Raw genomic sequence first — 27933 nt, 5'->3', positions numbered from 1 at the left:
TGTCCGTCTGTCCCCGTGTCCCCTGCCCATCCTTCCGTCTGTCGGTGTTGTCGCGGACCGTGCAGACTAAGTGTGTGTGTGCGTGTGCACGTATGCGTGTGTGTGCATGCAGCATGTCAGCGTTCTTCACCCCATAAACGTCTCCCTAAAACGTCCCTGAAGCCTCCCGACGCGCTGCTGGCTTTCTTCTGACCTCACGGTTAAAGTGTGACAGCAGCTCGATGGCGGCGGGAACATGTTTATTGAGCCGAGAGGAAGAATATGAGTAAAGTGTAAAGTGGGCAAAGACAGACAGGCACTGGAATTTGGAATCTGCAGCAGCATATCTTCTTTTTTTATTCGGCAGCAGCGTTGTCCTGTCCCAGCATGCTTTGTGTGTGTCAGTGTGTGTGTGTGTGTGTGGGCGGGGGGGGGGGCGTGCGTGCTTGTAGAGAGTTAGAGAGCAGAACATTACATTTGTTTATATGCATTTATTTCCATACAGAAACTTTGCTTGCAAGTTCTTCCAAGACACTTTTTTTAGCAGGTGCTAAGAAACACACACACACACACACACACACACACACACACACACACACACACACACACACACACACACACACACAGACACACTGTCGCGCGCACACACACACAAACACACACACACACACACACACACACACACACACACTCATATACAGCGTTTTAATGTGTCGCGCATGCATAGAACCATAACCCCTTAAATCCCTTAGACAATAGTGATGCAAATAATGACACGCGCGGACACTCGGTTCCACGTGCCCCATCCTGGGAGGGGGGAGGGAGGGGTCTCTCCAGAGGATGGGGGTGGAGGGGGAGCGGGGGGGGGGGGGGGGGGATGTTATGAGAAGAATCATCTGCGAGCCAGCAGAGGAAGACCTTCCGTTACTGAAGAATACTTTTCGGCCTCCCGCGCTAAAACACGTGCATTCTTCCATCAATTAAACCGGCCGCCGCGCACGCACGCGCGCCGCTAATTAACCACCGGGCGCGTCGGGAGGCGCGCGGGCGCGAGGCAGCGCGTTCCTGTGAGCTCTCGCGCGCGGAGGACCCCTTTCCTGCCGAGTGGAGGCGTCGCGCGGACACCGAGGACGCGATCCGATAAAGATGGATCGATGGAGTCCGGCGCGCGGGACGCGGCTGCTGCTGCTGCTCTTCTTCTTCTCGGCGTTTCACAGCTCGAGAGCAGGTAGGCTCACATATTAAACACTCTGTAGCTTTTCTGCAAACAATTAGCAGTTCAACTGAACTAATCAAGCCTTTTTTTTAAATGGAAGTTTAAAAAAAACGTTTGAATGTTTGCAAACACTTCCTGTCAGGACATTATTCGTGCAAACAGATGTTGACGTTTATTTGTCATATAGGTACAATCCTACACCCCCCCCCCCTCCTCCCCCATTCCACCCAGAAGATATAAATATTCTACTGAGCTTCCATAAATTGGAATGCTTTTTCCCCCCCGAGCGGCTCATGCGGCTCGATGAAGAGCACCTCGATATCTTCTGCTGCACATTTTCACCATATGTCTCGACTTGCCCTTCATACCTGCATCGCTGTGTATGCCTTTATTCCACCTGGACAGGTAATGGGGCACCGATCAAAGGGAGCAGTGCTGAACTGCACCGCTTACATGGATCCCTGGATTCTTCCTCGGGGGGCTTTTAGGGCCTGGTGTCGCTGACGTATAGCAGGGTTGTGTTTCCACGGAGGACAAAGCGCTTCAATCCTCCGATGCGCCATAAACGAGCCCATAAAAACCTGAGTGATCCCTATACGCGGTAACTTAATCCGGCCTCCACGAGGCTCCGCCGTGGAACCCAAGCGCTCGGTGTCTGCTTTGACCCGAGTTGGACCGCGCGCGTCAATCAGGACAGGACAGACGAGTCGGGTCATGCTCAAATATTACATTTGACCTCCACATATTTTGTACGTCTACTTCAGCTCAGTTTCGTTCGTAGAATTGACGAGTTTTAAGACCCCATCATTTTGGGTGTCAAAGTTCATGCTTGACTTTGGAGAGATTTGATTTAACAGTCACTTCTTGTTTATTCCCTTTAGCAGCTTTTTGGAAGCTTTCAATCAATAGCACTAGTTGATTATGGAGTGATTGAGCCATGTTTTCCTTCCTCCTCTTTTCCATCTGAAAGGTCAATAAGCCGGCTGCAGGTTAGCTTAGCTTAGCACAAGTATTTCTGCACTGTAAAGCTAATTGATTAACATGTCATGTCCCTTAAAGTTCTTCTTCAGACTGTTTCACGGCCCGAGGGGGATGAATGAAAGAGGGTTTTTTAACTTAAAAACCACTTACTTACACTTCAAAGTCACTTCTTGACCTCAGAGAAAGAGTCAAATCGATTTTCCTCGTGGATTCAACGCAGCATCTGCGGCTCTAAACCGGTTCCCTCTCCTCCTCTTACATCCGCGTTTCATCTGCAAGGCAGCATCCGACTGGGATTACGTCAGCGGCGAGAGAGTCAGCCAGCGGTTGACTGGGCAAAGACTCCGCCATGTTGCCTCCACGTGGGGGCCTGACGCCGAGGGAGGAAAGCCGAGACGTATTCATGTCGCGACCCCCCCCCAACTGCCTTCAAAGAATTTCTCTTTCGATGACTCTTTGTGCTGCAGATAAAAAAAAAACGAAAACCAGCCTCCTGTTTGTTCGATCGGCCCTCAATGACCATTAGCGGTTTTGGTTATCGCGCATCTCTCCTCCGGTGAAGGTCGTTAGCGGTGTTACTAATGGGACCCCGGGACCTTTCGGGGTCATCTGGGGTCGAGCCCAGTCGGGTCGGGGCTCTCGCACCTGGCAGTCAGAGGTCACAGCCTCGTACGGAGGAATTTATTGGTAAATAACCCACCTGGCAAAGAGGAACCCACAGATATGCACATACTTCAACACACTTCCACTCTGCTCACATTCCTGCTCAGCTGACGGACAAACTCTGTCAGAAACGCCGTAAATCAGCCGTCTGCTGCTGCTGCGTCACTCGTTCTTTTTTTGTTGTTGCTTTCTTTAAAATGCGATCACACACCTGGCTGTCAGCGGGTCGGGTGTGAATTATGATTATGGATATTTGAGAAATGTGGTCAAGTTACGGTCAAACGTGTCCCCGTCTGTCCCGAGGCGCTTCCACCCTCTGAACCTGGAGTTTGTAACTCCTCTCGCAGAAAAATCATCATCAATTTATGCCAATACGATGATAGCGGAATAAAGAGTAATATTCGTATGTGTAGACACACTTTATCTGGGTGGACAAGCTTCACCTTTTCAGCTTGAACTACTTAGATTTCAATAAGAAGGTTAAAGAATAAATGTTGACAAAAAGAGGTCTGCATAGGTTAATAAAAACAAATGGTGCTCCCTGGCCACACCCCCAGTCAGTGATGTCACAGCGGGGGGTTTTGATTGGACAGATGACGGGAATCGCTGTGACGTCACTGAATAGAAGCAACACAGTAGTAGTTTTTTTTACCACATTTGATGCAGTGGAAATCGTATTCTTTCTACATTGTCAGCAGCTGGGTTTCATTCAGGAAGTCCAAGGGGAAATATTTTCAACAGTGGAATCATCAGGTGGAATATTTGGGGTTATGAATACTTGCAAAACCGATGTTATTCATCAGCTTCAGCTGTGCTTACTATTGTGTTTGGTTCTAAGTGTTTTAAGTGTGTAATAGTACAGTTAACTTGTTGTCATTTTCCTCTTTAACTAGAAGTTGTCTCAGTACTGTTTTAGCAATATACTGTAAACCTAAAGAGATAAAAGTGCATGATTTTTTAATAATATCTTATTATTAATAGCTTTGTGCTTCGGTAAATCACTTCCACTAAAGGACATTTAAAACCACAGCGTCAAGGGCCGTAGTGTGTTTGCACGCTGCACACTAAATGGGAATAGTGACCATGGTAACATGTCAACATAGCTAACTGTGGAGGGTCCAACATATATTCGTGTTATAATCAGTTTTAGAGAGGTTGGGTAAGTAGGGATATAACTATATTAATATATTCCTGTAGATGAGGTAGAATTCAACAGAGGGAAGATGCAACATAATGGAATGTCCATTTCCTCTTCACCGCCATACGTGCCGGCCCCGTGGAGGCTCTGGGTGTCTCCTCGCCACAATGTGCGCAGCAGAGCTTCATGTGGTTCCAATCTCCGAGCGCGAGTGACCGTCTGTTTTGTGCATTTCAATAAAAAATAACAAAAGGCACCGCGGCCCGGGGAAAACAACCCCGTGTGTCCGTACGGTGGTGGTCAGGGGGATCGAGTGAGATGCAGTGTTGGAATGGCTCGTGAATTGAAAAGAAATGGACGTAGATGGCGTGACTTGGTTGGTGGAGTTTAAAGCCAAGACTCCTGCATTTCGGACGTTGCCATCTCGTGTTCAGTGGTCGCCGGCTTGTTTTTTTGGCGACCAGCCAGCAGGAGTGACCACATTTGCACTGCGGAGGACTTGTCCATCACAAGGTGGCCCTGCCTTAAAGCATTCCCTACTTCATGGTATATTTTACTGTATTTGGAACCATCATTTACTAAATGATCATCATAAATAACCTTTCTGTGCTGTGGTTAATAAGTGGCGCCTTTTTAGGGCAGAAGTCAGTCGTCAGAACAGACAGAACTGAAGAGAAACTGAGAATCCAAAAGAGATTTAAGCAAGCTGTGGCTTATATTATATTTTGCTCAAAAGTCTTTGAAGTTGCACTGAACGCCTCTGTTTTGTTCTCTTTGTCTTTGAGCTGTAATTGTAGGTGTGTTTTGGAATTTCACTTCGTAGAGATTCAAACATTTAGCCCCGAGGGAAGTCACTCATGTAGCTTCTTTTCTTTTTCTTTTTGTTCCATCAACGCTCCAGAGATCGGAAGAAACCATCAATTTCAAATCTGCACTGGCATAATATTTGAAATTATAACATACTGAAAAAAATGTATTCAAGTTTGAGTGAGTGAGTCTTAAAGTCTACACAGAAGTCAATAGCAGTTTGAATATTTATTATCTTTCAGTCCATCAGTCTGGTCTCAAATACTCATTCGGATGGATTGCCTTGATATTGTCGATTTTCACGATATAACATAGTAATAAACCTAAGAACGTTTACAAGCATTCAGCCTCAGAGTGCTGCTAGCATGTCTGTTTCCTGCCATTTATCACATTTTGTTTTTAATTCCCTTCCTACCAGACAAGTTTAAAGCTTAAAACGGCTGAGTCATCACCGATGACGCTCGTTGTTTCACTTGCTGATTTGTTGGCTGTTCTTTACCGCGCTGCCAGCGATTTGTTTTGTTCTGTCACGTGGGTCTCTGCGATGCGTCTCTGCAGCTCATTATCCAAAAACACCAAACCCGCAGTCGCTTAAAAGCTTTCGCCCGGATGTTTCAAACCCCCGCTGCGTGAAACAAACTCGACGTGACGCGTGATGTAATGAGTCGCTGATTGAAGAAATGATTGACTTGGATCGGGTAAAGACGGTGTGGTTCATGCTTGGCTCCTACCCAAAACACACCATGCTTTGATCTGTGTTGGAGAGGAAGAGTGGACTTTTGTTGGTATGAATGTCTGTGAGATCTTATGTTGTTGGTTGGAACGGGGGGGGGGGGGGGGGGGTCAGGAGATGTCAGGACTTCAAGGTGATGTCCGATTTTTAACAAGAGTTATTCGAAGGAGTTAATGGGCACATTTCTCGCCGTCTGCAAGCTTCTCCCGTCTCTCTGCAGCCGATATTAAGGATTAATCTAAGTAACTGCACGTGTGTGTGTGTGTGTGTGTGTGTGTAGAGACTATCAAGTGTGGTTCTCTGATCAGAGCCAGCTGAAGTGGGACGGGGATCTGAGCGGTGGCGGTTCAACACTACCTCTTGTTTCTGTCAAATGTTTTCGCATTTCTGTCGTTGCTGATGGTTTGCATCGAGGTTTGCATCTGACATCCTCTGCATGTGTCTGCACGTTGATGCCCTCAAACCACCACGACTAGGAGGCTCGAGGAAACACGGGCAGCTGATGAAGACCAGAACATCACCGTGTACAGTACAGTTACAACGTGTGTGTGTTACGTGGTTGCTGTACTCTGCCGTACTCATCCATGCTAAGAATGGACAGCACCTGACGTGTTTCAGTGCAGACGAGCAGAGGGTTTCCGTGTCCCATCTTGTCCTCTGCTGCATTCAGATGTCAGATCGTTTCTTGGTATGTACGAGTGAAACCCCTCTTCTCCTACACACCGCTTATGAGTGTCAGGAGCCGTGTCACCTTAAATCTAACCGTGGCTCGAACATGTCTGAACACCAGGTCCTATCTTGTAGCCTTTTGTTGTAGGCCTTTAAGAAAGGAGTGTTTTTCGAGCTAGACATGCTACCTATTGGCCAGAAAGATGATAAAGACAATACCACCAGGGCGCTGACCACGTCCAATAGGGGCCGATTGAGCTTTACTCATTTACTTTCCAGGACACAACATCCTAAAATGGATGTATTTACCATTCAGCGCCCGTTTGCTTAGAAAGGGATCATTTTGCGCCAAATATCTAGAGTAAATGTTTTTGTTGATAAAAATGAATCCCGTTGATCCCACATTGCCGTCTGGGGGGGGAATATGAAGCCGTTTAGCGTAGCTTTGCACAAACGCTGGACGCCTATAAAGCCACCGCATGTCGTTTGTACACTTTGTTTTATTGTACAGAATCAAACAAACAAGGCGAAGCTGCATTTACTCTGCAGGAGCTGGTGGGTTTAGTTTCCTTCGGTCAGAGCTGTTTTGGACCGATTTGTTACAGTCAACAAAGACCTTACTGTCATCACACCGCTGGACAGTTTTTCCACTGTTGCGCTCAAGCGGTGCATGTTTTGTCTTTTGGGTCTGCAGCGAGTCATCGGAGCAGAAATCCCTGAAGACAAACGATCCCCTGAAGGGTAACTTTTTACAGACGCTTCTCAGCTCGTGGAGCTACAGACGGTTTTGATAGTGTAGTTCTCTGTGGATCAGAAAAATAATACGCCACCCTCCTGCACACAAAAGACGTAATTACACACACAGCAGTCGGGCTGGCAGACGGACAAACAAGGAAAGTAGAGCAACAAGTACATCTGGCACTCAGACGCCATGCCAACCTGTGTGTGTGTGTGTGTGTGTGTGTGTGTTTAAAGGTGCAGAGCAGATGGAGAGTTTACATAAACCCCAGAAAACACCAGTAGAGGCATGCCCTCCTCTCCTCCGCCATCTTTCCTCTGTCTCCGCTCAGCGACCCAACACATGTATTAATCACTGCCCTCGGGTATTAGTTTTTATTGCGTAATGATTGGTGCATGTGTCATTGCGAATAAGGGTGTAATCATGAGAATACACAAAGCTTCTGCTACAACGACACGTCGCAGACGGAGAGAGAGGCAGACGAGGAGCACATGGTCCGACTGATGAAAGTGGTTTGTTAGTTTGTTTACAAGGGCAGCTTAATCAAAGGGCCTTTGCACGACCCACATGTCTCAGAGGTGACGTCACGCAAAAGCTGTTGTGTGCGTTCACTGGAAGTTCTTTGTTTGTGTATTTTTGCTTTTGCTCAGTAAGTCAAGTCATCTGGTAGGAAATGCATCGTGGGCTTATGAGAGTTTGTTCGGTGAAAACGTTTCTCTGCTCAGCTGGAAAGGAGGTTGACGAGAGAATGTTTTGAGTTAGAAAACTGCAAAATGAGCTAAAAGCCATTATGATGTGAGATATATCGAATGGTGCATCTAATAACGGGACTTAAGAGTAGTTTTGGTTTTCAATCAGTGAGCAAAGCTAAACTAAAGGCAACGACTAAAGATTACTTCAACTGGATTTAATCTTGATCACTTTTCCTACATCCAAACGAAATGTAATGCTCATCGTCCACCCGGATGGACTTTGCACTCGGGAGGTGAGTCTTCACCTCGCGTGCGCAGATACCCTCACAAACGAAGGTTCCGGACCCGGTGGTGATGACGATGACGACAAACTGCAGATCGAACCCACCGGTCCTTCTCCCCTCTTTTGTAGCCAACCTTCTCGACGTCCTGAGCGTCCTGGAGCTGTCGGAGGACATGGAGGGCGTGTCGCTGGAGTCGGGACTGTGCACCAGCCGGCAGGGGCGAAATGTGACGGACCTCTCCTTCAGGATCGACAAGAAGATTCAGCTGAGCGCGCCCACCAGTCAGCTCTTCCCCGGTAATGCAGCCCCCCTCGCGAGACGACCCAGTGTGTGCTCCTCAGTCCTTATGTGAGTGCGTGCGCATTTCTCCTGCAGATTCTCCATTTCCCGTGGACTTCTCCGTGATGACGACGGTCCGAGCCGTAAAAGGCTCCCAGGTCTTCCTCCTCTCGCTGTACGACTCGCAGGTAACGCATCGCACGCGCTACGGTGATCGAAGCCAGACTTACATGTTCAACAGCTCGACAGATTTCTGCCTGTTTTCCTACCATTCAAACGTGGACCCTTTGGGACTACATGTCCCTCCTCCCAGCCTCATTGACTCCCATCATCCTCTGTCCCGCCCGTCTCTCAGGGCACACAGCAGCTGGGCGTGGAGGTCGGCCGCTCTCCTGTCTTCCTGTACGAGGACCACGAGAGTCAGCCACCTCCGGAACTGTACCCCACCTTCAGGAAGATCAACCTGGCTGATGGCAAGTGGGTAACTACACGGAAACACACACAGTACTTTTTTGTTTCCACCTTGTTTTCACCTTAAACCTCCCGAGAAAGTTGAAGTAGGACAGGAAGTGATTTTCTTCTTCTCTGCTTTCCCCGCCAGGTGGCACAGAGTGGCCTACAGTGTGGAGGGCCAGTCGGTGACTCTCTACCTGGACTGTGTCAAACTGGAGACCCTGGACCTGCTGAGAGGTCACGACCCCCACGTCAGCACTGAGGGGGCCACCGTGTTCGGAACGCGACTGCTGGACGCCGACGTGTTCGAGGTCTGTGCATTTACTGTGTTTGTGTGTGCGTGTGCGTGTGCGTGTGTGTGTGTGTGTGTGTGTGCGCGCGCCGTGCAGTGGATGGTGAGTGGCATAATCTCACCTTGTGGAGCATCAACCCACCTCAGATTATTTGCAAGTGTGAAGAAGCAACTCCGCTTGTTGCTGCTGATTCAATCCATCCATTAAACTGATGTGTTGCCGTAAAGGCTTTTCTCCTCTCACTGCCCTCCGGTGGTTGTGAGAATGTACTGCGCCTTTCGCTCAGCTCCAAACCATCATTGCTGGCGTTCACAAAGCTGCAGGCGATTTGGAGGCATGCAAAGGGTCTTGGATGTCCTATGATTTGAATGATTCCCCTCGCTCTCCAGTAGTGATTGAACAGTCCAGTTTAACCTCACAAAATGCTCCAATAAAGCACTTTGAGAAGAATCTCCTCTAGCTCCTCTAGTCTTTTTGTTGCGTCCTGGGCAGTGTGAGGTCATTCAGGCAGATCCCAAGTGTGCTCGTCGACCTTTGTTTTCTGAGTGTCAGGTTTTCCATCTGTTTAAAAAGAATAACTCCGCTCCATGTGTCCGGACGTGTGAACGAAAGGGAGAACCAGTCTTTGTCCGTCTGCGGACTGAATCGCCCCCCGCTCGAGGCTGGCAGCTAATCGCCTCCAGAGCGGCGACACAAAGCTCCCTTTGACACGGGAGGCCGATGCTGCAGACATGTCCTTCATGCAAGGTCACGGTTACAGATGCAGGCAGCAGATGGCAATTTAATGAAATGATACCTATGTATTTATTTATCTTTCGTTTCAGTGTTTTCATATTTTGCTGCACATTGAAAACAGATCCCACACATCCTTGTTGTCTAGTAATTCAATATTAAAGCACTTCCATATGATTTGAAGCAGTGACATAATGTGCCGAGTCACAGCTCAGCTTACCTTGTGTGCGTGTGCGTGTGTGTGTGTTGTTGTGACACAGGGAGACATCCAGCAGCTGCTGATCGTCGATGACCCCCGAGCCGCAGAGACGTACTGTCGGGACTTCATCCCGGACTGCGACGCCCCTTTGCCCTACGACAAGATACTGGCGGAGCCCGAGGAGGTGAGCCCCCTTCACACAGCCAATCACGGGAGCCCGTCGGACCACATGGGCCGCGCTCAAGTCTTTCACAATGCGCACGCTGCAGGTGGATGCTGCAAATCGGGGAAGGAGCCGCTTCATGTTTCGTTTGAGGGGCAACTACTGCACGTATTGATGGACAGTTTAGAAATGCTATCTGACAAAAAAAAGAGTGGATTAATCATTTTACAGTCAAATATTCTCGACAAGAAATACTCCTGGTAGCATAAATTTAAAGAAAGAAGCGTTCGTGTTATGGAGGGTCGAAAATTCAGCACACATACATCTTCCTTTCACTTTCTGCCAGAGAAGCATCACTCGGGCACCTGGGCTGTTTTCAGCTAAAGTACTGACTCATCTGTTTGTACTGAGATCCAACCCTCTATTCACACTTGGCCAGGCTCTTTCTGGCAATGCTTCAGTCTCCCGGGAAAAGGTTTCAAATCCACTTTCGCTGTTTGATTTGTTGCCCGGCTGGCGCGCTCCAGACTCAGCGGGTCTCTTGCGTTCGGCTGTTTTACTGCGACGGGCCAGCGGATGAATACGTGCACTCCGATGACACACCGACGAAGCCCTCACGCCTTTAAACAGGCTCTCCTGAAAAAATACTCTATTTCTTGGCTTCTTCATGACATCTTTCATGTACCAGAGCACTCAGCCAGGACTGCTGGAGGAATCTGATAACTTAATCCTCCATCTCTTAAAACTGGCGTCCCGTCTCTACAAGTTGATCCATCCCCAAATCCTGTGTCGTGTATGTGTAAACAAAACGTTTGCATCCTCCCTGTTTTGATCTGTTGTGGTCGTCAGGTGAAGAAAGCACCTAAGAAGGTGTACGAGGAGTTTGACTACAGCGACCTCTACGTTTCCACGGCAACGGCAGGTCCCAACGTCGCCGAGTACGAGGTGAGACTCCTTTTTTTTGTGCGTTTTAAAAAAAATTTTTATTACTCCCCGTTTGAGGCCGCTCACGCTTTGTCTCCCTCGGTCGGACAGATCATAGAGTACGAAGACTACGACAACGCAACGGACCCGTACCACGAGAGCGAGTACGAGTACGAGGAGGAGTACGACGAGCGCTACGGGCCGGCCGAGAGGCAGCGAGAGGACGCCGTCAACGCGCTGGTACCACCCGAACCGCCCGAAGTTCTACGCGAAGCGGCTCGGGCCTCTTGTTCATGTGTGTCTTCATCCTTCTCCTCTCGTTAGGACATTCCGGAAAAAGGAGAGAAAGGAGAGCCGGGCCTTTTGGGATCGGTGAGGAAAACACACACACAGGCTTAAAAACATGCTGGATGTTCTGTTCTGAAAGGTTTCATTCGGTTTAATAGACAAGACGGGAACAAACGAGAAAAAGTGCAAAGAGAATCCCGCTGCACTTCTTTTTACCTGGGAAACCGGGGCGGGAAATGACGTTTCTCCCCCTTTTCTTTCTCTTTTTAACGTTCTTTTTAACGTCGCGTCGGCTGTCGGGAGCGAACGTTCTGACTAATAACAGCTTATAAACTGCCCGTCAGCTTTTACACCGTCCACGCGAGTATCTCAGGCAACAACAGGAGGCCTTTCAGTTGAAACTTGGGCAGATGCCTCGAATGTTGCTTCCGCAAAGACACCTGTGGGGAAGGACGGTCCAGGGTTCTCCAAGCTGAGGAGGAAAGAGAGCATGAAGACCTTTTCTCAGGAATCAACTGTTATCATGACTGTCACTTCTTGTATGGCGATTAGCTCAGGGTCATTTCCCTCGGTTTTTAAAGGGAAGAAATCTAATTAGCCCACAGCCTCGGTAATAATTTATAGCTGATTTAAGACAATCAGCAATGCATCAGGAGGTTAACCAGACTTTTTGAAATAATCACTTTACTCTTCTCAACTTCTGAAAAGGTCTCGATCTCTCTCTAGAAACTGTGCCGCTGTTACAAACTTTGTTCAGCAGAGAGCTCAAAACAGAAAAGATGAAAGAAAAAGAAAGAAATTGCGTTTATTAACCGTTATTTTGCCGTTTGGTTCATGCAGTGATTTACTGTCCCTTTAAAGACTCTGGATGTATTAGAATATTTTCTAACTGTATGATCTGGATTATTCCATGGGTCTTTATCCTGTATTGACCCCACAATGAATCGGAAAAATATAAAAACATCACATACTAAATGCCAATAACCGTGAGAATAATGTAACCCTAAAACATCTATACAACTAAGTCATCACCACATTAGATTAACTCATCACACTCATGGCAGAAAAGTATCTTCTTGATATTTCTTAAAACAGCTGCAGCCATTTTCTCCTATAGAGGTTCCACTCGCTGCATCGTGTAAGCTTTTCCTCTTGTGTGCAGTACGTCCACACCTTAATCAACCACATTTCTGTGAAATGTCTCCGCAGGGAACGCTGATCACAGGACCATACGGGCCTCCAGGACCTGAGGTCAGTCAGTTTTCCTGCATGACGTGTAACTTGGGGGCTCTCAACATGGAATTGGAAGCTTGCAATTAAACATGGAGTAGAATCCCGTCTAACTCGTCCGTGTTTTTTGTGGTGTGCGTTTGTTTTCGCTGCAGGGGGAACCGGGGCCTTCAGGAATCACGGGACCAGTGGGACCTCGAGGAGACCCGGGGGAGCTGGTGAGGACTTTGTCCTCGGTTTGCTTCCTTCAGACGCCGCACATCAATGTGTCTCCATAACTGTCCTCCTCCTCCTGTCTCCTCTCAGGGTCCGCAGGGGCGTCCCGGCCTCAACGGAGCCGACGGGATACCAGGTCCCCCGGGGAACATCATGCTCATACCGGTAACTCCGAGACACGTCTGCGTTGCCTTCGGCCTTCTCGGGCCGCAGTTATTTGGTCCCATCGACCCTCAGCGGAGCCCCGGGGCCAATGGGGATGTTTGAATGTCGTAACTGAGAGATGGGCTGGCTTACTTAACTTTCCTGAGCCCGGATGCAACATGTGTTCCATCAAACGTCTCGCTCCTCAGTGTTTGACCCAAGGGTCAAATCAGTCAGACGTCCTATTATTGATCTCCTTTAAACGTCCTCGGGTGTTCGTTTTGATTTGAACCCAGTGACTGCGAAGGCCAAAACATGTTATTTCTTATTCATGAAACCATTCAGAAACCTCACATGGAAGCCACCATGTGTTTTCAATGACTCGGATTTCTCCTTCAATCTCATCCATTTGCCCCTTTTTATGCAGAACTGGAGTTGCAGTGCTACACATTGGCCACTGGGTGGAGTATTGAGTTCCTCTTAAAAGCATGTTGTGTGTGTGTGTGTGTGTGTACAGTTCCAGTCCAGTGGTGATTCAAAGTTAGGGACTTTGGTTTCTGCGCAAGAGGCGCAGGCTCAGGCCATCCTGCAACAGACCAAGGTACACGCGCTTCTGAAACACTAGCGTTACATCAGAAACACACAAAGCGGAGCGCTCATGTACAACGAATGTGTGTGTGTGAGACGCTGTCTGACTCCTTCTCTCCTAGCTGGCTATGAAGGGACCTCCGGGCCCGCTCGGCCTCAGGGGAAGACCCGGACCGCTGGTGAGTGAGATCTGTTGGAGACGGATTACTTTTCATCTTCAAGACTACGTCGATAGCGACCTACAGTTTAGGCCGACAAATGCATAACAAGGCAGTAAAACCCACGCATATTGGATATTTTGAATCCGGGTATCACCTGTTTTAACATGTTTATTAATTGTGGTGTTTGCAAACTACCTGTTACACATAACCTCTAATTAGTGCCAACATGTATTGTGGATTCAGGAAGTCTCTCAGACAGAGTTCAATGAAAGCGAGAGCAGAAGACTATTGATGCATTTTAGATTGCAGGTCAAGTCGGATATTAGGTTGATTTTTTTATTGTATGCATGAAAACATGCGTTTGCACACACACACACACACACACACACACACACACACACACACACACACACACACACACACACACGCATACACACGCATGCGGTCCTGCGGACTTGTCTGAGCAACTGAATTCTTGCTCCTTCCCAGGGTGCAACGGGTCCCTCTGGGCTGAAGGGGAGCAGCGGAGAATCGGGGCCAGCGGTAAGTTGGCTGGTTGTCACGGCAACAAACCCCCTCGCTCCTTTTTTCTACAGCTCTTTGAATTAGTCTCTTTTCACCCCCCCCCCGCCACCACCACCCACCACCACCACCACCACCACCACCCACCACCACCCCAGGGTCCTCCAGGACAGACAGGTTTACCAGGTCAGAGCGGAAGAATTGGGAAAAGGGTGAGAATATTTAGTATTTTTTTAAATACATATATGTATATTAGCATGCTCTTGTTCTACAGAATGGTCATCAAATCATGTCTAACTACTGTGTGTGTGTGTGTGTGTGTGATTGTCAGGGTCGAGCGGGCGCAGACGGCGGCCGTGGCATGATAGGAGAGACTGGAGTAAAGGTGGAGAGGAACTGATGTTCACACCGTCCTCTACCTTGTGTCTAAAACGAGTCCTTATAAATATATAAATATATAAATGATCTATGTGTTGTTCTCAGGGGGACAGAGGCTTTGATGGCTTACCAGGTCTCCCTGGAAACAAAGGACACAACGTAAGTCATCTGGCTAATGAAGTGAGTGGTGTTAATTGTTATCCTGATTGATAACTCTGTGTGTGTGTGTGTGTGTGTGTGTTTCGTCAGGGGGAAAGGGGAAAGCCGGGCCCCGTAGGTCCTTCTGGAGAGCCGGGTGAAAGGGTGAGAGGTCACTCCGGTGGTCGTTGTTGTTTTTTTGTGTGTGATTATGTACAAGATGTTTTAATATATATGTATATTTTATCACACAGGGCTCTGAGGGTCCAAATGGACCAAGAGGACAACCAGGGGATGCTGTAAGTGTTAACACACAATAAAAAAAAAAGACACAATGAGGTAGAGAGGACTTTCTGAAAATGTTCTCCTTCTTAACATCCAATACTCCAATCGACAGAAGTACGAGTACATGCAAGTACATCAAATGAACTGTGATGTGTTTTGCAGGGTTCCAGAGGCCTGAACGGCCCCAGAGGTCGTGCAGGTCCCCAAGGCCAGTCTGTGAGTGGGAAATGTACACGCTTTACTGTGTAACCTCTCTGCGCACACACACACACAGACACACACACACACACACACACACACACGCATTCGTCTCCATTCTCGACAACCGTGAAAAAGATCAAATACAAGTAATTATCCTGCTCCCTCCCCTCAGCATTGATCCGATCAACCACCAATAATATTATTTCTAATCATTCAAATTAATTGTGATGTTAACGTTTTTCTTGATATGTTGACTCAATGTTATCCGATTCTTATCTCATGTGATGAAACGAACCCCCCCGAGCTGCTCCTCCGCCGTTTGCATTCGCAGAAACACGAGTTACTGCTTGAAAGCATCTGAATGCACACAGAGGAAGCACCTTTTCTATTTGTATAAAATTCAACTTTAGATGCCTGAAGCAGAGAAGTGGAATGGCCCAAACACCCGGGGGGGGGTTCTTTTAGCTGTTGTCTCAGAAGGCTCATAAATCAAACATGAGGAACATGCACCTTCCTTATTTATTTTCATCCGATGAATAACAACTCAAAGCAGTCTGCGATTCCCCTCACAGACGCACCAACTCCTCCTTCTTCTCCTCACAGGGCATTCGAGGAATCGACGGGGGTCAAGGTTCAAAGGGAAACATGGTGAGTATTGTGCCGGTATTACTGAAGGCCGGAGAAGATAACGGATTCCGTCCCGTGACATCATTTCCTGTCCGTAACAGGGAGGCCCGGGGGAGGTCGGAGCACCCGGACAGCAAGGCAACCCCGGCATTGTGGTACGAGCGCGGGACGGTCACTCACGACGTCGACTCGGTCACATGACCGCACGCACAGACACACTAACGCTCCACCTCTCCCGCAGGGTTTCCCCGGTCCTCAGGGGTTAGTGGGGCTCCCCGGAGAGAAGGTAAGACACTTGTATCTGGAGTCGTCGGGGGTTGGGGTGACGGCGCCGTGATAGATCGTCTGATCCTCGCTTTGCAGGGGCCTCAAGGGAAGAAAGGGGTGCAGGGTTTACCCGGGAACGACGGGCCCTCAGTGAGTACGCGCGTGTTCGTACCTACACACACACACACACACACACACACACACACAAACACACAGCATTCCTGCCTTTGGACATCACTGCAAGCGCAACTACTTATTAACACGTCCTCTTTTCATCAGGGTCACCCCGGGAGAGAAGGGACTCCCGGTGAAAAAGGCCTGCCGGTAAGTACACCGTGTGCCACAGTCTCCTAAACGGCCCAAGTGTCCAGTCTCTGTGCTAAGCTAAGCTAACGCATATTCAACGGACACATATGAGAGCGGCATCAATGCGCTCGTCCAAGTCTCAACCAGGGTGCTGATAGTCGCAAAAATGTGGAGCTGCTCCTTTTAATGTGTGTCTGTTCACTTGTAGGGTCCCCTGGGCGTGCAGGGCCCCGTCGGATACCCCGGACAGCGAGGAGTTAAGGTGGGACATGCAGAAGATTCCCGTGGCTGTGGATTTAACGTCACCTGACGAGTGTCATTATTCTCTATTGGTTAAAGAAAACCTTTTTGAAGCCGCGTTCAGTAAATCAAAAGAATCACCCGGTGGCGCTCGATGGGTTGGGAGTTTGGATATCTCGGGGTGTCGAACGAGTGTAAAACGGAGCGTGAAATGAATTGGCGGGGCGAGACTCGGGATACAAGCGCCGTGATGAGCCTCATTTGTAGGTTGTTTGGGCTCAGCCTGAGAGATGGAGAGAGGAGCTCGGACGTCCGACGGCAGCTCGTATGGCGGACTGGCAAAGTGGCCCGGGCATCGGATGAGGACGTCCCTTTAGAGGTGGCACCGGCCGCGTCCGTGCTGGCGAAGAGGCTCCGGGTTAGATCCAGAACACGGCGGACGCTTTTCATGTCTCATCCAGCCTGTGAACACCTCAGGGTCCCCCTTGAGGAGCCTGGAAGCGGGATAAGAGGATGAAACGAGATGAATGCTCGCTTTTGAGGTTGCTCACCAAGTCATTTTCTGGTGTCAACCATAAGCAGGTGATGGTTTCCACCGGCAACCGCCACTAGGGTTTAATGGCAAAGCAGGCTGGCACTTTGATATTCTCGCTTCCTCGTGCAGATACCACCGACAGCCGGTGGTATGACATCATCACTTTATGTTTTGTTGGTGACTTCCTGTTTGACTTTGTGTCCTGTTGACAGGGAGCGGACGGAATAAGAGGATTAAAGGGAAGCAAAGGTGAAAAGGTGAGAGCCAGTGCCCCTTCGGGGTGTCTGATAATAACGTTTTGGACTTTTATGTCGCCTGTGATCCCGGATTAATCTTTTTTTTGCCTCCAAATGGTGGTGTCTGCAGGGGGAGGATGGGTTCCCAGGGTCAAAAGGGGAGATGGGAGCAAAGGGTGACGACGGAGACAACGGGCCTACGGGCGGCCGAGGGGAAGACGGGCCTGAGGGGCCCAAAGGACAGATGGGTTCTCAAGGAGACGGGGGCGCCTCTGGCACTTCTGGGGAGAAGGTACAAAGCAAAAACAATAAATGAATATTGTTAAAGTTGTATTGGACGAGTTATAAGTCACTCTGTCTTTCTCCAGGGGAAACTGGGAGTTCCTGGGCTGCCGGGATATCCAGGGCGACTGGGGCCAAAAGTAAAAAGAATGATTCAAATAATCAATATAGAAGTTTCAGATATACTAGATGTAGTTCATGCTCCTTTGTCTTTCTCTTCAGGGCTCTGACGGATTTCCCGGTTCAGTGGGAGCTGCAGGAGAGAAAGGGAAGAAAGTGAGTAGAAGGTTTAAGCACATTGATCACATTGTATCATGAAATTAGACTTTTCCCATTCATTTTCTGTCTCTTGTGGTGTCACTTAGGGTCCTGCAGGACAACCAGGAGGCGGAGGCCAGCGGGGTCCGAATGTGAGTCTCAAATCAATTCCGTTTGTAATATTTACCGGTTGGTGGGGAACAAAAACAGAGCTAAAAGGAGAGAGTGATTTATGAACCTGGAAAGGCAACCAAATGCTAATGCTATTCTGCTGTGTGTTTCTGCTGCCCCCTGGTAGCCAGAGGAATCAGTTATTGAAGCTTTAAAGTTGTTTGAGAGATCTGTTGGCTTCATCATTGTCACCTTTGAGGCACAAGGCTGCAGTTCACTCTGATCTGAGTCACCACCTTCTACCCTCGTGTCCTCCGGTCAAACGCTGCCCTGAGTTTGGTCTCAAACATGTTTCTTTCCCCCTCAAGGGTGCACGAGGTAGCAGAGGGGCAAAAGGGCCGACGGGGAAATCGGGAGAAAAGGTCAGCTGACTCTCTCTCAGCCAATAGTGGGGCCCCATCAGTCATTGCTAAAACACCAGCACTGCTTCTCTCCGCCTCTGCTCCCATGTTCTTCTCCACTCTTCTTCACAGGGCACCTCCGGAAATGACGGACCTCCAGGACCTTCCGGTGAAAGGGTAAAAAAACATGGTTAATACGTGGTATTAATCAAACAGTTAATTGATTGACGGTTATAAGGGATATATGTGTTTTTCTTTTAGGGGCCTCAAGGGCCGCAAGGAAGGAATGGAGAGGGTGGACCTAAAGGATCAGGCGTGAGTTAAATTAATTAGCTACGGTCTTTAGCTTTACATGCTACCTGCTGCCTTAGCATAGCATAGCATACCATCCATTGACAAAAGCAATGGATCATTCCTAAGGTGTATACGGTCGTTATAATCCTATTAAAGGCCGAACATTCCTCTCCAAGCCTTCATTCATTTCCAAGCCTGCACGGTGAAGACAATCTGTCCTAAACCTAGCAAGCAGAGTGGATGGCAGGCGGTATTTTGTATCGGTGCAGATTTAAAGGAATCGAAACTTCATCCCGCTTCAGGACTATAAAAAAATAAAGTAATCCTGACTGTGAAGTCACCGGAAAGAAATCACATTCATATGCGGCTATGAATCAACTCCAGGGGGAGGTTCCCGCACTCATGTTTGAATATTTGACAGCTCACTAAATCAAGTACCTTTTACCCTGAGCTTAATTTCACCTTGTTCTTTTCACATTTGTGTGTGTGTGTGTGTGTATCCATGTGGTTTTCTGTGCATGGGTTTGTGTGTGTTTGTGTATGTAGGGTCCAGCTGGGAAAGACGGTCTTCCAGGTCACCCAGGTCAAAGAGGAGAGCCGGTGAGTGAGGGCAAATTTCCTAAGAGTTCATACACAGAGACCACACACCAAATTGTGATTTCCATCCATCTTTCTTTGGGACTGCAGGGATTCCAGGGAAAGACAGGGCCTCCGGGACCCTCAGGTGTTGTGGGGCCACAGGTGAGTTCAACTATGTGACTGTTTCGTAATGCAGAGAAAGTCTTATCTTGTTGCTGCATGAAAAACCTCAGGTAAGGTAACGTTATGGTCGTGCCTGGATGGGGCTAAAGTCGCTAGCCAGAAATACCAGACAAGGCAAAATGATGCCCCAACAAATCTATGACCAACTCTTACCTTTTTCAGGGCAAATCCGGTGAATCCGGTCCTACGGGGGACCGAGGTCACCCAGGGGCCCCGGGGGTACCTGGGGAGCACGGTTTACCGGGCACCGCCGGGAAGGAGGGTGGAAAGGTACGTACGGACTGATCGCTACCTTCTTGTAGATTCAGTGTTTGTCTTCTGATCGCACAATGTTTTTTTTTTTTTGCGTGCCAGGGGGATCCGGGTTTACCTGGGACATTTGGGAAAAGTGGCCCTCAAGGACTAAAAGGGTTCAGGGGGAGCCGAGGATCTCCTGGGACGATGGTAACACACACAAATACAAATGACTTGATGAAGTATTTCTGCTGAATAGTTCAAATATGGTACGATCTTTCCAGGGACCTTCTGGTCTGAAAGGAGGGTCGGGACCTACTGGATCATCAGGAGCCATCGTGAGTTACAATAGTGACCTCTTTTAGAATCAATATCCTTCATATTCCGGAGGACTTTATTTTTAGAAGTCCAATGACACACGCCATGGTTATTATTCCCTCTGAACATATTCACATGAATGACCAAAACATTTTCAACTACTCAATCAACCACCAATGTGAATCTTCACTGCCTTATGTCCTGTCCGTAGGGGTCTACTGGTGAGAGGGGCCCTCCCGGAACCGCCGGCGCCATCGGTCAGCCTGGCCGGGGCGGAGCCATCGGAGGACCCGGACCAATGGGCGAGAAGGGCGAGCCGGTAACAAACAAATTGTTTTTTTGCCACCTTATTGGTTTTTACCAGCTGTGTATTTGGCTCTGATGTGGAATAACGGCTGTTGAATGCGTCTGTGTTCCAGGGAGAGAAGGGCCCGGTGGGACCCGCGGGTCAGGACGGAGACCAGGGTCCCGTGGGGATGCTCGGGGCCACGGGCCCTGCTGGGCCTCCCGGAGACGACGGGGATAAGGTGAAACCGCGCGTGTGTCTGCGAGTCAGCGGAGAGAGAGAGAGAGTGTTTGTGCTGTGGTGACACATGTCGTGTTCGTTCCCCAGGGGGAGCAAGGGGAATCCGGCCAGAAAGGCAGCAAAGGAGACAAAGGGGAAACCGTGAGTCTGGAGCCGGAGGAGTACGTCAGCAAAGACTGTTTGCCCACGCCTGGGTAGATCTGATTAGGTCTGATTGTTTCCACAGGGCCCCCAAGGATCCACCGGCACTCAAGGTGTGATCGGTCAGCCAGGACTGCCGGTGAGTCCAAACCCCGGTTTATATTTTGTTTGTCTGTATTGTCCCCGCCCAAAAAGACAGTTCCAACCGCAATTACGTAAAATTGAGGAAGTTATTTAAAGATTTTACACTCATAAGTCATAAAGACGCCCTCTCTCCTGTGCGTATCAGGGGGTGGATGGACTGCGGGGCCCCCGGGGCCAGCAGGGCATGTTCGGTCCGAAAGGAGACGAGGGACTCCGCGGCTTCAAGGGCTCCAAAGGACCGACAGGATTACAGGTGAGACTCCACGATGTGGACCATCGGAGTGGCGTCCGCAGCGCAGACAACGAGTGACATTCTCAATGTGCACTCATATCCTCGTACCCCGTGTCTGTGCGTGTGTTCCTCAGGGCATGCCCGGCCTACCAGGGGAGAAGGGGGAGAGCGGACATGGGGGGCTAATGGTGAGCTTATATCCTGTTTGAAGATCTGTTTCTTATCTACACCACATTTTTCCCCCTCATACGCACAGATGGACCAACTGCAAAAAAATGTATTTTCTCCTTTTTAGGGTCCACCTGGTCAACAAGGCCCCTCCGGGCCTCAAGGACCCATTGGGGGACAGGTAAGTCTCAAAGAAAATGTTGATACATCCTCATTGATTCGAGCAGTATGCATGTAAGTATGTATGAATGCTGTGTTTCCTTCTGTTCCGCGAAGGGTCCGACAGGCCGACTCGGGATGATCGGACAGCCAGGTGTTGTTGGAGAGAAGGTAAAGAAATGGACGGTTACACCGTTGGAGTGACGACGTTGTTCCCTCCCCAGCCAACTGTACCACCCTGGATTTGTCACCCAAAAAATTTCTCTCTCTCTCTCTCTCTCTCTCTCTCGCAGGGGGAGGATGGCGAGGCGGGAGACCCCGGAGCAGTGGGAGTTCCAGGAAGACTGGTGAGTTGGTTCGCTCCCGTTATCTTCAGCTTACACCCGGAGCTTCTTCTTCTGCTCGTCTCCTCTCGGCCCCTCTCTAATGGCCCGCTCTGCTCCTTCGCTGCCTTAGGGAGGAAAGGGGGACCAGGGGGAGAAGGGAGACACGGGGCTTTCGGGAGCAGCCGGACCTCCAGGAGCCAGGGGCCTGACGGGGGAGGACGGAGCCAAGGGAAACTCTGTGAGAATCGCCTTTATATAATGTAGACGGTGCAACATAAAACCGTACATCTAGAAACTCTAAACCTCAGTGAGGTTTGCCGTTGATGGATTCTCCCTTTTCATCTTGAGAACATGTTGAGGGCAGTACGTGATTGAACACGCGGGGATGCTTGACCACAAGTTGCTGAGCTATCTCGTCTCTCTCTCAGGGTCCTCCAGGCCTCACCGGGGACCTCGGTCAGCAGGGGGAGGCCGGACCCAACGTGAGTTCCTCCCTCGCTCTCTTCTTCTTCAACAACTTTGTCCATTATCAAAACGTTCTTCTATCTTTTAGGTGCATTTATTTATTTTGGTTGTCTAATGGCAATATGTTAATAGTTATTCAAACCAACGGTTGTATTTTGGTAACAAAGCCATGACCACTAAAACAGCGTGCTGTTAATGAAACTGGATCTTTACTTTATTTCTCTTGTTTATGATGTCTCATAATTAACATCTTCCCTGCTGCCATAAAGCCATCATCACATGTTTATCTAGCATATCAAGTGTATTTTTCATCTGCCCACTATCTCTCTCACCTCGCCAGGGTGTGGACGGTCTGAGCGGGTCGAAAGGAGACACGGGGGACCCTGGGAAATCTGTGAGCTCCCCCCCTTCTACATCACACACCACAACATCCATCGCATCCGTTAATTCATAAACGTGAAAGATGCAGTCATCATGCAAGTCAATGGCTGGTTGTATAACAGTTGCTTCTTATTTCCCAGGGACCACCTGGAGCAGTTGGAGAACCTGGACCATCTGGACCTCCTGGGCGAAGGGTTTGTGTGTCTTTGTGTTCACTTCCCACATGATGAATTAAACATTCAAACCGTCTCTCTCTCTGTGAGGACGAGGTCGGGGCTTTTTTTTTCTTATTGCATTCTCACAGTTTTCAAGCTCTTCGTCCGCAGCTTAGCAATAGTCTCAGTCCAACAATGCTATTTAAATATGTATTACAAAACAGATATTTAGCAGATAATCGTTCTAAAGCAGCGAGTAAAGAGTATAAGCGGTAAAAGGGTTTGTGCATCGATGCGTGTTTAACATGTTTTAAATTGTCGCTCTCCAGGGCCACTTGGGGAAATCAGGCAAAGACGGGAAGGCGGGTGTGAAAGGGGCGAAGGTGAGTCTTTGGGAACAACTCTTTGAGCGGAAACATCGCAGCTCCTGAGGGGTCACCCTGCTCTTTCTTTCCTTTCAGGGCGCTGCCGGTTTCGAGGGTCCCGTGGGGAAGACGGGGCCCGTGGGGGCCCAGGGACACCCCGGCAAGCCGGGCCCACAAGGTTTAAGAGGGATCCCCGGCCCTGGAGTAAGTCACGCGGTGACGAGCGAAGCCGCTGAAGCCGAGTGTGATGGAGATGGAGGTTAAAAATGTTTTGTGTGTGTGTGTGTGTGTGTGTGTGTCCCGCAGGGCGAGCAGGGTTTGAATGGGCCGCCTGGCCAGACAGGACCCCCAGGTCCCATGGTAAGATGACTAAAACCCAAATATTGATATAATGATAGTAGAAAAAAAAGGACAGCAAGATAAAAAAATATCCAGCTGATGTCCTGTCGCAGCAGGATGATCTTCTCCTCATCATCTCCTCTGTGATAAATCAATTAATCCCTTCACGACTCCGTCCCCCAGGGTCCGTCGGGATTACCAGGACTCAAGGGAGACCACGGCAGAAAGGGAGACAAGGTGCGTCCATACTCAACAGATGTACACGCTCAACCCGGCTTTGACCCCGACTTTGACCTTCAGCTCGTTCCTCACCTGTGCAGGGTCACGGTGGTCTCATAGGTCTGATAGGGCCACCGGGGGACATCGGAGAGAAGGGGGACAGAGGACTGCCAGGAAACCAGGGACTGTTGGGTCCAAAAGGAGACGAGGTGCTGGCAACATTTACTAACAATATACAAAAACCTTGATTGCAAACTGGCTTTAGAGGACACAGCTGGTGTTACTCAATATATTTCCATGTAATACGTTTTCTCTGTTTCTTTCGTGTTTAATATCAGGGTGCGGTCGGTCCATCAGGTCCCCCCGGCCCTCCTGGCCCCAACGGTCTATCTGTGAGTACACAAAATGATTTTCACAGACACAAGCAGTCACCTGGACACTGTTCCTCTCCCCCTTTTGTGTCTTTGACGTGAACTATTTATGTCTCTCGCAGGGAGCTGTTGGTACAAAGGGCTCCAAAGGAAACCTGGTAACTGCTGCTTCACTCAGTCAGTACTCCCTCATTGGAGCGTCATGCCACCACGAATTCATCTTTTTCTCTTTGTATTTAGGGTCCAACCGGTCCTCGTGGGGACACCGGGCCCGCCGGACCTCCAGGACCACCGGTGGGTTCCGCTTTCCACAGACGCAGTACATCAACCAACCACACAACCCTCACGCTTTAGAATTAACAAAAAAAGACCCTCTGCGTGTCTCGTGCTGCCTCCACCTGAATGCGACCTCCTCGTCTCTCCTCAGGGAAAGCCGGCTGTCGGCATGTCCCCTCTGCCGGGGCGGAGGAGGAGAACCCACACCTCGGTGGACGGGGCCGCACTCGACGAGGCGGAGGAGGCGATCGATGCGGGCGAGGAGGGTTGGATGCAGGGGGACCAGGCGGGCCAGGACGCCGGTGCGACGGAGGAGAAGGAGGGCATGGAGGAGGTGTTTGCGTCTCTGTCCTCCATGAAGGTGGAGGTGGACGGCCTGCGCAACCCACAGGGGACGTACCACAGCCCCGCCCGCACCTGCAAGGAGCTGTGGCTCCTCCACCCAGAGCTCCCCAATGGTACTCCATCAGCTCGCCATTTCTTTTCACAGTTCTCAGTCTGCATCTCTGAACTCGTCTCATCTGTATCTTATTCAGACTGTTATATTTCTATGTGGTTTTCCTGTTTGGTGCTGATACTTGTTCTGTTTGTCCGCTCTCTTCCCCTCTGCTTTCTCTCTCTCCAGGTGAGTACTGGATAGATCCCAACCAGGGTTGCCATAGAGACTCCTTCAAGGTGTTTTGTAACTTCACTGCACAGGGAGAGACATGTCTGCATCCTGACAAGAAGTTCCAGTCGGTTAGTTCTCACACACACACACACACACACACTCTGTTCAGAGCCAGCAGCAGACTGAACGGCCGCCTCTAGTCGTCACCTGTGTGTTGATTTATGGAACTTTTGCTTGTCTTCCCATCAGGTGAAGTTAGCAGCTTGGAAAGGGGAGAAGCCCGACACCTGGTACAGTAAATTCAGGAAAGGAAAACAGGTGAAGTGTGACGCTCTGCTATGATACCAATCAACGTCCGCGTGTGTTCGCGGAGAAGGATTTTAAATGTGAAAGAGTTTAATCACTGCTGCAGATGGGAGCCGTCTTCGGTTCCGACGCTCATTAGCAGCACTTGTTGGCTTCTGAAAGCCACTCAAGCGTTTTAATAACTGGGTGATGAAATTGGCATTTACAACTTTTTGACATTTTTTCAAAGTGACTTACAACGCCGCTCAGTTTTCATTATCAAGTCATCCATCGTTACAGCCGAGCGAGGCCGCCTGCTCTCTAACAGCAATGAACTGCATCGGAAAATGATCCGATCCGACTGCTGCCTGATGTCGCGCCCGTGAAGTCGATTTCGTCTTTTAGTTAGATATCAAGGAGAACAAAAATGGTACATTCGTATAAATTATTAAGATTTTGGTTTGAGTTTTTCTTTTTAATCTAACGGATTATGACGGAATGTCCTTTCTCTCTCATTAGAGGTAATTCATGTTTTTTTTTTTTCACTCACTCAGTCTTAATTCCAGGCTCAAAATGCACACAATTTACACAGTTTACTCCACCCGCCTTCCTCCGCACGCTTTACCCGCCCCGCCCTGATTCCCCCGCCTTCTCCGCCCTCCCAGATTTCCTACTCGGGGTCGGACGACGTTCCGCTCCACGTGGTCCAGCTGACCTTCCTGCAGCTGCTGAGCGCCACGGCCAAGCAGACCTTCACCTACCACTGCCTGAACTCCGCCGCCTGGCTGCACGTCGCCAGCTACGGCCACGAGCACGCCCTGCGCTTCAGAGGCGCCAACGGGGAGGAGCTGACGCACGAGAACGCGCATTACATCAGCGCGCTGTACGACGGGTGTCAGGTGAGCGTCGCACCTGCCGGGCGTGAACGCGCACGCGGACGTGTGTTAACTGTGTCTCTCTGCTGCAGACGCGCTCGGGCCAAGAGAGGACGGTGTTGGAATTTGATGCCCCGCTCTCCAACACGCTCCCCATCGTCGACGTGGCCGTGTCCGATTTCGGGAAGGGGAACCAGAAATTTGGTTTTCAAGTCGGCCCGGTCTGCTTCAACGGTTAACCGGAGGTCATCAAACGGAGCCGTGGACACTTAGTATTTTTTTTTTACATGCAGGGAGAAAATATTTGCCGCATATGCCACATATTTATAAGTTGATTTACCTACAACAGTGTTCCTGTTCATTTATTCACCTCGGCCATCTCACACGTCACATGATATACTCAAATGTATCGTCACTCGTATCGCTCCTTGAGTTCCATCCGTTGATACCTTCATTGATCTATGCACTCGATCCCATCCCGTCTTCACAAACTTTTCTTGATGTCATAAAAACCTCAATTTGCTGTGTTTTTTGTGTTTTTTTGTTGTAGTCATGTTGTTATAATGATCTGTTATGTGATGTATATTGGAGTGTAATTCATCACGGTGCTATTATGTGTTTCCTCGCGGGAACATATTCTTTTGTAAAAGGGGACTGGGGCAGTGCATTTTTTATATATATATATATATATATACATATATATATATTGTGAAGCCTTGTTTTGTATTTTTCAACATAACAAACCAAAGTGTGGTATATGATTGCCTCAAGGTCTTTCTGTGTACAGTTGTGTGGGGAAGTGACTGAGAAACCTATTTTAATAAAAGTACATTATGTACAAGTTAGTATGAGGAGATTCAGTTTTATTGAATGTTTTTCAAGCAAAGCCAACAAAGAGGAAGCTTTGAGGATCAGAGACACCATCTGCTGCTCTCCAGGCAGGAACCCTTTTCATTGTGCAGTTTTTAGGTCTGCACTTCCATCTGTTTTTCATAATGTCCTTCTGTAATTTGGGTGAATGTGAACTAACCCGTAAAACACCAACACACTGATAATGAGTGCACATTTTTTATTACTTAAGTCAAACATCTCAACCACCGTTGCGTGGATTGTAAATAGCTTTGGTTTACACGGGTCACAGAGGATTAGTCACTGAATCCACTGACCACAAGCCGGGTTTTAATTCAAATGGAGCCACAAATATTTATATCATATAAAGAAAAGAAAAAAGGTGAAGAAAAATGTTTGATTGGTAAAAGCATTCATTTTATTCTTAAAGCGACTGGATTTTTCTTTGGCGCGATCATACAATTGAGTTCTAGTTAAAAGCCCGGCGACGACATAATGAAGCTCTTTGCACGTGCGGAACACGGCGAGTTTGAATTGTGCAAGAAAAAACGTTCTCCGGCCGCGCACACGGACGTCCTGTACTCTCTTTTGTCACGTTCGAGTCGGGTGTATTTCGTGGAATGGAACTTGCCTCCGGGTCGGGTTTTTCATTAGCTTCCGGTCTCAAGCGAAGGAGTCTTCTGTCGGCATCTCTCTTCCCGCTCCTGTTCCTCCCTCACGTGGCCCTTTGTGCTCTCACCCCTCGTTCTCTCTCAGTAACGTGGGAAACAATGACGCTGAAACTTTAATGAGAGGAAGCCGGTGTTCGGCCGCCACTCTTTTACCAAATAAATATAGATGAGCCGAGGTTAAAGCCGGTAGAGGGATGTCTGGGGTTAAGTACACCCTCGGTGAGAGCGAACATGGGAGTGTGCATATTTCATGCCTTTGCAGCTTGTAAACCCGACCTTTTTCAGGAAAGCGCCAACAGTGTTTAATGTTTTATTACTTTCCAGTTGGTGTAAACTGGCGATAGATGTCAGTGTCCACAGAGATGATGTGAAAGAATTGAGGGAAAAAAAGGTAAAGCGAAGAAGTTAGA

General features: G+C 48.9%; 1 protein-coding gene across 1 annotated transcript; it reads left to right on the top strand.

The window, feature by feature from the left end:
• The first annotated feature begins 787 nt into the window (after nt 1-787).
• LOC120825456 (uncharacterized) lies at nt 788-26854 on the top strand. The gene is made up of 66 exons (XM_040187066.2): nt 788-1207; nt 8030-8197; nt 8277-8368; nt 8536-8657; nt 8782-8944; nt 9919-10041; nt 10870-10965; nt 11056-11184; nt 11269-11316; nt 12442-12483; nt 12618-12680; nt 12769-12843; nt 13340-13423; nt 13533-13589; nt 14061-14114; nt 14252-14305; nt 14425-14478; nt 14577-14630; nt 14721-14774; nt 14864-14908; nt 15057-15110; nt 15699-15743; nt 15824-15877; nt 15964-16008; nt 16086-16139; nt 16269-16313; nt 16504-16557; nt 17283-17327; nt 17437-17598; nt 17675-17728; nt 17811-17864; nt 17954-17998; nt 18326-18379; nt 18491-18535; nt 18620-18673; nt 19199-19252; nt 19340-19393; nt 19577-19684; nt 19769-19858; nt 19933-19986; nt 20178-20285; nt 20386-20493; nt 20580-20633; nt 20719-20772; nt 20923-21030; nt 21144-21197; nt 21305-21358; nt 21454-21507; nt 21630-21683; nt 21793-21900; nt 22091-22144; nt 22468-22521; nt 22649-22702; nt 22993-23046; nt 23125-23232; nt 23335-23388; nt 23551-23604; nt 23688-23795; nt 23925-23978; nt 24080-24115; nt 24198-24251; nt 24385-24691; nt 24859-24971; nt 25093-25161; nt 25794-26027; nt 26096-26854. The coding sequence occupies exons 1-66, from the start codon at nt 1126-1128 to the stop codon at nt 26240-26242; spliced, it is 5193 nt and encodes a 1730-aa protein (XP_040043000.2). The 5' UTR covers nt 788-1125; the 3' UTR covers nt 26243-26854.
• The last annotated feature ends 1079 nt before the right edge of the window (nt 26855-27933 follow it).

Source organism: Gasterosteus aculeatus, chromosome 9 (assembly GCF_964276395.1).
Source record: "Gasterosteus aculeatus chromosome 9, fGasAcu3.hap1.1, whole genome shotgun sequence".
In the NCBI taxonomy this organism is placed as follows: domain Eukaryota; kingdom Metazoa; phylum Chordata; class Actinopteri; order Perciformes; family Gasterosteidae; genus Gasterosteus; species Gasterosteus aculeatus.
The sequence above is the reverse complement of the archived record's forward strand: the minus strand, read 5'-3'. Positions and strand labels throughout refer to the sequence as shown.